The following is a 12804-nucleotide window of genomic DNA, read 5'->3' on the forward strand; positions in this document are numbered from 1 at the left end:
TGTGGCCACTCTGCCTTCTACTTCTCACACTTTATATTGCATCCTGCTACTTTTACAAGTTTACCTCTTTTTAAAGGTGTGGAATTCCGCTCTCTTCCCATTGCTATCTTACTCTTGTAGGCCTTCTTTCTAATTATCATCTCTTCTTTTCCTCTAGCAATTCTGACAGCCTCAAACTTTGTGTGGAATCTCTTGCACATTGTAAAATGCCCGTCAAGTGGAATGCAGAAATGGACCAACAGGTAAGAATAACTTGATCATATATTCATACTACATCAATGCTTCTGATTTCCCCAAGATTTTGTTGCTTTTTCTTCAATTTTATAATTGTGATATCTATTTTAATTCTGAACTTCTCTCCTTTATCTCTAATACAATGTCAGTCATATATGCTAATGTTGACACTAGCTTCTCCTGAAGATTATTGAGACTCATGATTTGAGAGTGGATACTGAAAGAGTCTCAGATGCATGGCGTATAGGATTCTCTTCCCCCAAATCCTTATATCTCTCGTGGATTCTAACTTCAGCCAGCTGGTGACGAACCAAAGGCGAAGCCTACTCCTCGTGCAATTACTGAGCGCTTGGTTAAAATAAAATCCATTATCAAAAACAACAATGGTGCAACACCCACTTCTACTCCTAGGAAGAAGCTAGCTACCCCAGCCTTCCATAACCGTACCCCCGCAAAGCGAAAGCGTGGAGATGCCGCATCAGACAACAAGGAAAACATCAAAATTGAAGGATTCGTGTCTCCCACCTCTAACACCATTAAGATTAAAAATGGAATGATTGACTGTTCTGATTCTTCAATGGATGAAATGAGGGTTCCTCATACTATGCGCACTACCTCCAAGAGTGCCAGAGTTGTCCCGCCCCTCCCGGCTGGAATCGTTACATACATTGAAGGGACAGATGACGATTCTCAGTATGAAAGCGGCAACAGCGAATTTATCCATCCGTCAAAAGTAGAAGTCGACAATGGCTATAACGGAGTTCAGGTTCGTGATGATGCGATTGACCTGCCTGAGTACGCCTAAGTCGATTAATTTTAGGTGTTTGGCGAATCATCGTAGTGTTTTTATTCTATTCTTTTTCAGCCAGAATTTGGGTTGCATTATCTGCTCGTGATTTTTGCCTTCTTGCTTTATTTCTGTTTGTAGGGACGCACCTTGACCCTCGGAAAGGAGCGTGGTACTTTTTAGGTAGACAGCGGAGAAATAAATAGCCAATTTCAGCTGCTCCCACCGTAAATTAAAGTTTTAAAACCTTCTACAATGACTTTAGGTTTTTATTTATACACTGTGTTCATTAATCGGTTTGTGCCATCATATTATGGTAACTAGAACGTCTCGCGATATGCAAACATACCACTCAGGATGGTTAATTTTAACATAGTTAACTATTAGTTACTTGTAGAAACATAAACGGGCACAGATGTAACTTACTAACTAGTAACTAGTTTGGAAAAACTCTACCACATTGTTTCTGATGTTCGATATTTACTTTTGATTATGCTAGGTTTTACATGAATGCTGAGATTAATTTCTCAATTCGGAATTTCGAACACCCTTAAATATCTAATTTTGACCCAAAAGTAACTAGTTAACTAACTAGCAGGTGGCCAAGGTAGTTACAGATTTCCCTTTCACCTCCAGAGCTACAGAAGGCTGCGCCGTGAACAATAAATTGTCTCATTCTGATATTTCCTTATTTTTGGATACATGGAAGTAGGTCATTTAATGACACTGAACGTGGAATTCCTCCATAAGTAGAAATGTGAGCTGATTGAATCCCTTGCCAATCTATACCTAGTTGCCTCAACCGCACTCAAACCCTCAGATTTGATTTTCTCTATGATAATAGTCTGATCGATTGTTATCTGCATTCTTCCACTTTCTGCTTGAAAGTTTCTCGCTCGGTGTCATTCCTTTAGGGATAGAGATCACGACCATCACGGGAGTAGATGGTGCAGAGTTCCCGGACTCCTCAGGCGGCTTTTTGCATTTCCGCAATGTGTTCCCTAATTGCTCTGGAAGCACATCTTTGATGCAATATTAAAACATATATTCTAGTCATATTACAGGAGTGGAAGTGGTAAAGGGGTGTTTTAGTAAATGCACGAGCATTGATATATGTACCATATATTTTGGTGAGGTCTTCATGATTCTTCTTTTCCAGTTTCGCATTTATGTTTATCTGCTTATCTGCTTTAGAAGCTGGTGAACTATTAGTAAAAATTCTACAAAATGTTGAAGTTTGACTTTTCGAAGTCTATCATATTCACACTGTCTGTACGTTTATTGAATATTCATAGTTTCGCTTCTGTTGCAGCATCTCATTTCATCTTGACAGACATCGTTCCGGCGTCTATTGCGGGGGAAAGTTTTCAACAACTTAACACTTTGAAATGACACAGATATGCTAGCAGTAAATATCTTAAACAAGCAATAGAATGAAAGAACAAAACCACTGGCCTGGTTGATTGAAGAAGTGGGTTATAATTCAAGAAAGATTTGAAAATATTTTGAATTTAAAGTAAGATTCATCAACACATCATATATTCACTTACATGTGTTGAATGACTATTGTTGTGTACCTTTATTTCTATTTCTGCGCAAAGATACTTTAGCTAACAAACTACTAGTATGGAGTATTGCTGAAATGCTTAACAACTTTCATAGTGGTAATTATGATAGTTAACTCATCATGACTATCTAGTTAGTTACCTGGGTAAATTGCTTGCTCTCAGAACCCCTTAATTTAAAGTAACTAACTAGGCACTGTGTAGGAACAACTATGGGCCATGAGCTCACTTGAACATATATGTCTTCTCCTTCCTCTGATTTCCTTCTTAAAATGAAAAAAAAAAAAATATGAATGAGAATCAAGGTAGCCATAAATCAATGCTTGAATAATGGCTTCAGAAGCACTGTACTCCATTCTCTATTATAAAAGTGCTTGTATTAGACATATTAGTTTACCCTGTCTCCAATTCTCATCATTCATTCTTTCCCCATTTTCTCGGATTTGATTCTTTTACTATGGGAATTACGACTTTCATCTTCATCACTGTTATCATTTATAACCGTTAATTTGCGCTTCCTTGTTTCCTTGACACTTGATCCAGATGCTCCATTTGCTGAGGTATGATTTGGGGAATTGTTGAACTTCCCATTTGGCGACGGAGAAGATACACTCGATGTTCCCAATTGATTTTTAAAACCAAAGCTCTGGAGCTTTTCAATGCGTCTCTTTATTGCAATTGCAGTGCATTCTGGAAATAAATTAGCCGTGAACCATATACATAGTCACCTACGCTAAAAAATGAAATTGATGATGACTTGTTGCTTACCAAGGCCCATGTATGCCGCCAATTCTTCATGGGCTTTTTTCCCGAGCTTCGCATACCTCAGGATTCCTCGCAATAGCTTAAGCGATGCTAGTTGTATCAGATCATAGTGCAAGTTTGGAGAGCTAAAAAATCGCACAGACCTTTGCATCAGTAGGAGCATCCCATGTCATGGGCATGTTGACAATAATGCTAAAAGCAATGTAATTTGTGAAGTAATGGATTTCTATTTTTTGTTGGGGGAAGAGAGAGAGTTGGTCAAGGTCCTGAAGCCAATGATTGCAGATGTAGAACGGTGGAAGATATTTATGTGTTGGAGGAATTGGTTTTTGAGAGTGTTTAGGGAGGGAGACCCCTTGGAAGAGATTTAAAATAAAATAATAAAATACCATTTTTATTCACTGGTTTATGGTGGGGTGTTCTTGTCTAACATCGGGAAGCTTCTGCAAATGAGCTATTTGGACATTTGTGATAAGCTCCCGTTGGGAGGGGACCTTTCATATCCAGCTCTTCATACAATAAATCTAGATTAAAAGCAGACCGCCATTGATTAACTAACTAACTAGTTAGTTAGTTAACTAGTTAACTATTGCGGTGTAGCTAGTTAACTAAGAGTGCTGGGTATGCTCCCCAATACTGCAAGAAGATAAGTTAAGATATTCACTCCAAAATTGATAAGATTTCTACGTATGTTCGAGCACACAACCGCATTGGAATATGCCAATCTGGTAAGAGTTAAAGGTGGTCGTTGACTAATACGGTGTGCGAATTAACTAAGAGGTTCTGTTTGATCGAGGAATAGTAAAGTCACCTGCAGCTGACCATATCATACGCCGTGGAGCGGTGCGACTAGGTAGTTAGTTACCATGGGTTCCGAACGCATTGCTGTCGGTCCCTGACAATAGTGACATATTGACGAAGGAGAGATGCACTAATTATCGAAGAGATAGTGAGCTGAAAGCGAATTGGCCCCAACTTTCGCGTTCATTATCAATTTTCACTATCTCCCAAATCACAACATATTCTTTGTTCAAAACCGTAGCTAGATGAAGTTAGTCTCGGGTTGCTGGAACGGGAAGAATGAAGAGGAAAGGAGCTTCCCAACGTCAAGAAGATGCAAACTGAGCAACAGGATTTTCACGCGGTCTCTGATTCATTCATAACTGGTGCATCCCCTTTGGGTACGACGATGGTGTCATCTTATGAATCTTAGTAGAAATGAATATTTTTCAACGCCACTATTATTATGAACATTGGAGATTTGAAAGTGATTAGTAAGAAGGAAAAGACTCTGAAGACCTCATAGTGATTTTCTGACTAGTAAACTGACATGATATAAAAAGATAAGAAATAGTTTGTGGAAGAGATGAGGAGAAACATGCTCTATTTAACACAAGATTGAAGTTTATTTTCGGAGCACGATGTAGAAATTCCTGTACTTGGCTTGATAGAGCTGCTCAGGGTGAACACAAATGCTGAATTACAAATATGGGAAGCGTGGGGAAATTGAAGGCAGGGAATCGAGCAACGATGTCTTGAGGATAAAATTCGGCCCTCAATGCAATCGCTGACCACGTTGGTTCCATTGCATATCAGGGTACTTCACTCTGCTCTTATTGGGCGCAGCAACATTGCAACACTATATAAATCTCCACAAACTCACCGAGCAGGTTAGTAGGTGTACCGAAAGCCCTCCAAAGATTCAATTAAAATTTCGCCACGGTCAGCCTTTTTGTTCTGGATATAGTGGAAAGCAGTCATAAAAACGCATGCGACAACTATAAACAATTGGGCGGCCTATCCAATTTTCAACCGGAAGACATCACGTTAGTGAGTAGAATGACGGTAGACCTTGTGATTAAAATATTGAAACTTAAGTCGAATTTTAAGCAAACTTACAACACCTGCCCAAAGCCCAGAAGGATAACTCGGCGCTTCCTTCTCCATAAACGTAAGGGAGGCGTAGATACCGCCAATAGCACCAAAAGCAACCTGAAGGCCAGAGGCTACACTATTTTCCAGAGAAATGATTAAAAACTCACTCCAAAAAAGACGTAAAACCAGCAGGATTACCGTGACCACTGCTTTATGGAGAGAGTGGTGCAGAATAAGAATGGAGGTACTTACGCTCTGGTGCTTTGACCTCTGATGTTATTTGCCTGCCATGCAAGAATTGCGGGAAGAGATCCATTCGCTCCAGCTATCCCTAGGAATACCCCGAAATACCTGAAAAAAAATTTATTAGATACCTTTGACCACTCGTAATTGATCCAAAAGGGCACTTACTTGACACCGTTTTGCTTTGTATATGCTATGAGAATATATCCGACTGTACACATGACCGCCAAGGCAGCGATAAAGGGCGCTCGCATTCTCGTCTTGTCCGCAAAATATGAAACTATGATTGCAACTGGTACACTAACCAGGGCTGGTGGTGCTAATAAAAGAAACACTTTGCCAGTAGAATATCCTAGTCCCTGAAGTATTACAGGGGAGAAGTACGCATAGCCGTACACCCCAATGGCCATGCACATGAACAGCAAAGAACTGTCGGCCGTTGTCAGGATGTGTTATGAGCTGAATCATGAACCGTAATATCTAAACAGACAAAAGAGTGTAAGGGGGAAGAGGCAGTCGCGGACTTACTAAATCCAGAGTTGCCAGCGACACAAAGTTTGAAAAACTTTCACTCCAGTAAATGGATCATGTTCGGCATCTGCACGATCCTGATTCAGGCCCGCTTTGATGACTTCAACATCTTCAGCAGTCAGGAAGGGGCGTTTAAATCCTGCTATTTTATCTGGGAAGTCAATTATAAGGAAGTAGCCCAATATTGCAAGAAGGCAGGTAATTAAGCCCTCGATAACGAAGATCCATCTCCAGCCCCGAAGGCCGCCAAGACCTTCCATGCGGATTATGCCATATGCAAGCAGTGAGCCAAACGCGTTGGCGACAATATTAATGGAATAGAACCACGCAATCCTAGAGGAGTCAAAAATGAGAGAAACTCATATTATGGACAATCAAAGAATGTAGTATTTACCTCTGGTGGACCTGGTATCTTTGATACCAACAGCTTATCAAATACATGCAGCCTGGGCTGTATACTAGTGAGTTGGGGATGAAAACACAGACTCGGGAGTAAAAGCTTACAAGAAACCAGCTTCAAACAGCCCGAGAAGTAGTCTAACCACGAGCATGTGCTAACAGTTTTATTAGAATGAATAAGCAAAACCAGGCAAGCAACAACAAACCGTCCATGACTTTGAAAACCCGCCGCCTGCAAATCTGGTTAGTTAGACCACGTGTTCTGGGGCCGGACGCTGGAAATAATGTTCACCAAGGATGACAGCTCCCCAACTCAGAGCAATAAATGACAGCCACCGGGCGGCTCCGACTGACCGGAGGATAATGTTGCTCGGGATCTCGAAGAGGAAGTAGGTGATGAAAAACACCAACAGAACTATCGAATAGCGTTCCCCAAATTGGAACTCTAAGTCCTTGTGCATTCCAGCAACGCGAGCGGCCGATAACTAAAGGATCATCTGTTTGTTTTCTGCCCGTAGAATAGCAGAACTGTGGGACAAGCTTACGTTGGTCCTGTCGATACCACTTATCGCATATAGCGCTATGCAAAGAACAGAACTTTAGGCCCACCAATCAACGCCAGAAGGAGGTGATAGAGGGCACTCACCACCCAAAATCGGAATCATTCGAAGATCAACCCTTCGACTTCAAGGTGTGTTAGCAGCTGTTCTTGAATTGGTCATAACGTGAGAATACAGAAGGCAGCAGCTTACTAAATTTTGCGGCGTCTTCTTTTCATCTCGTCCGTCATAAAATTTTCCTCGTCCTGAGGGTAAATGGGGTCAACATATTCAACAGCGGACGCAGAGCCGGCCTTGGATGAGATCACTGTCTTTTCATCCATTGCGGTTTATTATGTCGCGTAAAAGCCAAGTAGCAATTGCAGATATTTCAACGAAGCAGATCCGTAGATATACGAGAAGAGATGCAAAGACGTTCTCAACTGGATAAACCTGACGGGGCGGTGCATCCCTTCAATAAATACTCCTCCAACGAAATAGCCAGAGGGGCTTTCTGAAGTGGTCCTAAAACATAGGAGCCTACGCCATCGCTTTCCGATTATTGATGCGTATGTATTCGGCAATCAGAATGGAGTCTTAGGATTGCGGGGGAAAGAGGCGTCTGGCGACAAAACAGGTCCAAAATTTCTAAGGGGGGTAGGAACTGAAAAGTGGAGTTGAGCAATGACAAGGTCCACCAGAGCTTCCATGAAGTCATTAAGCTCCCCAAACTCCTGGGCTCCTAGGTCTCACTAGAAGGGCGAAATGTCATTTACTGACCGCGCAGAATTGAAAATGTTGCCACGGATGCAAGGATTAGAACGCCGTTGATTGTTCTCCGCATCACAGCGCTTTGAGCCATCAGTCCAAGTATTCAGACCTGTTCCACAGAACATAATGGAAAAAAAAAAAATAAAAAAAAAGAAAGAAAGAGGGAAAGGAAGAAATAAATAATGAAAAGGAATTCATTTTCTTCAGTTATAACAGGGGGCTCATCACTGAGGTTTCATCAGCAAAAGTGAAAGAAATTTCCACACCTTATTCAGGGTCAGAGATAGGGAAGACCCAGTTCCCCGCCGCTGCCTACTCCCATGATAACTGAACCTTACAACCCAAGAGGTGTCAACCGCAATAGCGTCAATATCGAGATTGATGCTACCTAATTTTTAGTGTCAACAGCACTGGGGGTGTTCGGTTCATTTTGATGTTGTTTTGTTGGTTCGAAGATATTACATTTACATTCTGCCAGACATTCTCCACACATTCTCTAAATGTTTAGGATATCCGGGGTAGTTGACCTCGGGAGTTAACTTCGTGACCGAGGTTCGTGTCCATGTTGGTGGGTTGGTTGAAGTTGAAGTGCCAGTTCGTTAGTTATCTCAGTGACTAATTTATATAACTATGGGAGGCACGTGATTAGGGGCACTGATTGTTCGAACTTACATGGCAAAAAGGCCTAACTAATCAATCACCAGTATCTAGTTAACAGTCTCTGTTAATCCCCATATTTCAGGTTGACACTAGTCACCAGAATGGAGCGAATCATCCCAGCCAGTTGCCATTCGGCTGGGTTTGGGCGAAGCAGAATTGACTGGTTGGTAAGACATCCCCCCCAGTATTTATCCCGTCGTCATTGAAAGAAAACCAACATCAACAATCATTCAAGCATTCAAGCATTCAATAAGGTTATTCATGACATTAGAGCTGCGGATGCATAGGTAGCCAAAGGTTATTTGCCATTCTGTATTTTAGTTAACTACGTAGTTGATTCTTGATATAAGAAGGTTCAGGCTGCAGGCATTGTCCTGGAAATGAAGTTGCAATGGCTTCTATACGTGGAAGAGCAGTCTCCTGGTTAACTATCTAATGCAATCTGTTGGTGGGTTGATATCCAGCCAGGGTTGAAGATGGGAAGTATTCGCATAACCGGAGCCATTCTAAGCAACGACTTTGTAGGGAATCACTCTCGTTTACCGATGCAGAGGCATCAGGTGTCGATTTGTTTTTTGTATTGATGTTCTACTTGACTTGTAATATTGGATTTGTGTTTTGGTTTATTTCCCAACTGGATACGGGATTCAGTGCCTGTATTTTGGGAAGAGAAAGCTGACCGTTGCTGTGTTACGTAGAATCCCTCTCGCACTCAGGTTGCTCTTAGCCCCGCTCGCCCAAAGTCTTCCCAAAAAAATGACCTCTGACCATGGACTTCACTCGCAGTTGTCATCCAAAAAGATCATTCAGCAGCATCACTTCAAGCAACTCCCTAAATACCTAAACTGGAGCCCTTACAGTTCTATGTACTTCCACCGCATCAATTTGTTCTCTATTTTAGCCTCACAGGTAAGGGTATGAGATTACCTTGGATATCAGGAAGATTCTACTGTATTGGAAATAAATAGAGATGATGTATGTCTGCAATAAGTAGATTGGTTATTTAAAGTAAAGCAAATGATTGAAATTTAAAAACATTTTTAACTTGCTAGTTAATCTTTTTAAAATTTCAAAGTAAAAGTTCAAATACCAATTGCGCCTGATCCCTATAAACTTTCGTGAAATGGTAATATCAATCCTCTGGTAGAAATAAAGGATGACTCTTCTTGGTATGTTTGATGTTCTTGTCCTGGACATGAAAATTTTCACCTGGAGATAATCGTGTTGATATTTCTTCATGTTGAATATCATTAACTAGTTTTCGCAGCTGATTCATCCATTGATAGGATGGTTGGTTTGTGACAATGTTTTGTAAAACCTTTTCCCTGAGCACATATAATACAACCTAATATAGGTTGAACATAATACAAAGAGCTTCAAGGAGTATTGGGGAATTTTTTGGGGTTGGAAGATTTCTGTAAATGAAGAAATTGTACTTTCGAGGTTTAGTCATACCGGCCCAAAGGACTATATAAGGACAATTCCGCGCCATAGATAGGACGTTGCCATTTTTGGGGTGCTTCTTATGTTCAGCACATTTATGGTCCGTACATACCTCCCATACCTCCCAGGTTACCCAAGTGAATAGGATTGTCACCCTTAGTATTAATGGCATGCCTTCCCGTAATTTCGTAGTCTGATGTAATTGTAAGGGAGAGGTGCAAGAAAACCTGCGGCCATAGACAACACAGCAGAAGTCCAAAAGAAAGGGTCTGAAAGTGTGACAACTCCACCTGTCAACTGATAGTCCACCATATTCTGAACTGCCTCCATACTTAGCATTGAAATCATGCTCATCCCTGCTGCCGTTGTAAAAGCCTGTGCCCAACCCAATTTATCTCGCCCTAGCTTAAGTAAAACTGTCTCGAGGGATATGGAGCTTGCAATGCCAGTTGCCACTGTCAAAAAAAAAAAAAAAGGCAGTTAATAATGGTGTAATAGCAAATATATTAATGATTAGCTTACTCGAGACTCCCATAATAGCTTCAACAGCCAGGTCCGGGTACTGCGCTTGTAAAAACCACATGGAGGAAAAGTCACCAATCGAGCAGCCAATTAGACAACGCAAGGTGTTGAGTAGTGCTCTTCTCCAAATAACGCGAGATGACCAAAATTGTAGGTCAAAGGGAGACGTGGGAGAGTTTGTGGGAGAGTTCGGCTTCAAGTTGTGATAACACCGGTTGGGGTATGGCAAACGTGCTTCCGTGATTCGCAGCTTTCCTAGACGTGTATAGCCCGGTTGAAGGTGATAGAGCGATTTGGTCCAATGAAAATATCCACCCCTGAATTGCCCCCAATGAAAAGTAGGTTTTCTAGTTAATCCCACGGGAGAAATTCCCATCGCAGTGAAGTGTTTCAGAATCCACATAAAAGAAAGTTTCACTGAAAACTGAAAATCAGTATGTCAATCATAAGTTGCTCCTCCGATCAGTGGCAGCTCCGATGGTTCGCCCCTTGGTTCGCAGCTCGTTTGGTGAACTGTGACACCTGCGGCAACGCAAGAAAGAAGCCTGATATAGTGATGCGGAAGAAGGCCCGGCGATCCAAACCGTTCCTACGGATGCTTTCCGCAAGAATAAGAAGCGTTGCCCAGAAGAAAAAGGGTCGAACAGTTTGGAACTGGGAAGCTGAGGCGGACCCGAAGGAAAAAAAATCAAGCAAGGTCTTCACCAATATGTGCAATATGAGGTATTAGCCGTAGATTAGAACAATGGGCGTCCATTCCACTCTAGTTGAGAATAAGGATAGAATTAACCAGGGGGACTCACAGGAAGCCAACAGCACGAGCTGTGAAGAAGAGCTGATACCACTGGCGAAATTAGGGGAAATCGCGATGAATTGAGGATAGTTTTTGAGTTTGGTAAAACCTTATGATCCTCAGCTTGATCACAACAGGTAGCCATGAATCCCCACTCTGATTATGGGTAACGGCGTATCGAAGGATCTTAGTGTAGTGCTCTGAAGATATAGCTTCTCAAGGTTGTTAGCGGATGGGGATATTTATGTAGGTGTCACAAGGTTACCTGCAGAGTTAAGAATATTAAAAAAGAATGAAATGGCAGATGTTGTACGGAGTAGAATAAAGTTTGTGTAGACCCAAGAATAAAAAGAATAGTTAAAAAGTAGCAAAAGCCAAATTATAGTAGAAGTATTAATAGTCTTGATAAAGTAAATAAACTAGGGATTAAGTTGTTTTTTGATAAGTTAACAAGGAAAACTATCTCTCTAACTATAACTATATCTAATATAATTAAAAAAAAATTGATTTTGAGCATTTGTTTTACACATTATGTGACACATTTTCAAAATTTTTATCTGGATTTTTTTTATTTTAGTTCTGTTGCAGCACACTTTTACTTCTATTCTTTTAATTTAATTCTGCAGTTTAGTTGCTCTGCTTCTCTAAATATACTTTATTTCTTATTTCAGTTCTTTAAATAATGCTGATTTGCAGTTGTTGCATGTTATCAATTTTATTATTTTTATTATAAATCTTAAAGTTTTATATTGATTTTTTATAACTATGATAAAAATTAATTTATAAAAATTAATTGCTGCTATACTGTATTGTATAAGAGGTTGAACCCCTAGATTCGCTCTGGCTGGCTGACTCAGCCTAGCTATCGTTTGCACGTGCGCACGTGATCATGCTACGCGAGCTTGCTTAAGCTCGAGTTCTCGTCTCATTCTATTCTTCCCTTTCTCAAGCAATTCGTCCTTGTTATATAGGAGGACTAGCCTCTAGTTCTTAGAGCTTAACCCTTTACAATTGTAACAGATATATTATTGAATACAGCTCTAGTAGTTTCTTAAAGAATAAAAAAAAGAAAAGAAATGAGAAAGAAGTTAGAACAAAATAGAGAAATAAGATGAAGATCAGAGTAGATCTAATTTAATGAATAATCTTTATGAGTGAGAGAGATCAGTTCCTCTGAATTGTGACTGTATGAGAAATAATCAATCTACTATTTGCAAAGTATGAATTCAGTAGTTCTACTATTATAAAAGAATGCTGAGTAGATTTATATAATAGTATTTAGAATTAAAAACAATACAAATATGATTATCAGTAAGCTCAGTGTGAGAATTTGAAGATTTTATATAAATGATTTATCTTAATAGATTGTACAATAAAGAATTATGAAATTGTGCAGAATATTTACAACTTTGATGGAATTGATGTTTTCAGAAGGGTTATCTCAACAGTCAGAGTGATCATCATCACTAGGGTTAGGGTTAGGGTTAGGGTTAGGGTTAGGGTTAGGGTTAGGGTTAGGGTTAGGGTTAGGGTTAGGGTTAGGGTTAGGGTTAGGGTTAGGGTTAGGGTTAGGGTTAGGGTTAGGGTTAGGGTTAGGGTTAGGGTTAGGGTTAGGGTTAGGGTTAGGGTTAGGGTTAGGGTTAGGGTTAGGGTTAGGGTTAGGGTTAGGCTTCGCTT

General features: G+C 40.5%; 4 protein-coding genes across 4 annotated transcripts; 1 reads left to right on the plus strand and 3 right to left on the minus strand.

Moving 5' to 3' along the window:
* Window positions 1-206: 206 nt before the first annotated feature.
* Window positions 207-1039, plus strand: PADG_08428 (uncharacterized protein; the record flags this gene model as incomplete). The annotated part of the gene is made up of 3 exons (XM_010765321.1): window positions 207-242; window positions 409-475; window positions 534-1039. 3 exons carry the CDS (start codon window positions 207-209, stop codon window positions 1037-1039), a joined length of 609 nt encoding a protein of 202 aa, XP_010763623.1.
* A 1965-nt stretch (window positions 1040-3004) lies between these two features.
* Window positions 3005-3530, minus strand: PADG_08429 (uncharacterized protein; the record flags this gene model as incomplete). The annotated part of the gene is made up of 3 exons (XM_010765322.1): window positions 3005-3276; window positions 3355-3430; window positions 3495-3530. 3 exons carry the CDS (start codon window positions 3528-3530, stop codon window positions 3005-3007), a joined length of 384 nt encoding a protein of 127 aa, XP_010763624.1.
* A 1492-nt stretch (window positions 3531-5022) lies between these two features.
* On the minus strand, window positions 5023-7282 carry PADG_08430 (uncharacterized protein; the record flags this gene model as incomplete). Its single annotated transcript, XM_010765359.1, has 10 exons — window positions 5023-5148; window positions 5251-5362; window positions 5479-5577; window positions 5638-5898; window positions 5998-6333; window positions 6505-6554; window positions 6654-6884; window positions 6945-6979; window positions 7046-7083; window positions 7152-7282. The coding sequence occupies 10 exons, from the start codon at window positions 7280-7282 to the stop codon at window positions 5023-5025; spliced, it is 1419 nt and encodes a 472-aa protein (XP_010763661.1).
* A 2337-nt stretch (window positions 7283-9619) lies between these two features.
* PADG_08432 (uncharacterized protein) lies at window positions 9620-11033 on the minus strand (the record flags this gene model as incomplete). The annotated part of the gene is made up of 5 exons (XM_010765323.1): window positions 9620-9714; window positions 9925-10005; window positions 10040-10267; window positions 10335-10651; window positions 10849-11033. Coding segments are annotated over 5 exons (906 nt in total), but the record flags the coding sequence as incomplete, so codon positions are not given.
* Between the last annotated feature and the right edge of the window lie 1771 nt (window positions 11034-12804).

The sequence above is a fragment of the Paracoccidioides brasiliensis genome (genome assembly GCF_000150735.1).
Source record: "Paracoccidioides brasiliensis Pb18 unplaced genomic scaffold supercont2.16, whole genome shotgun sequence".
Lineage (NCBI taxonomy): Eukaryota > Fungi > Ascomycota > Eurotiomycetes > Onygenales > Ajellomycetaceae > Paracoccidioides > Paracoccidioides brasiliensis.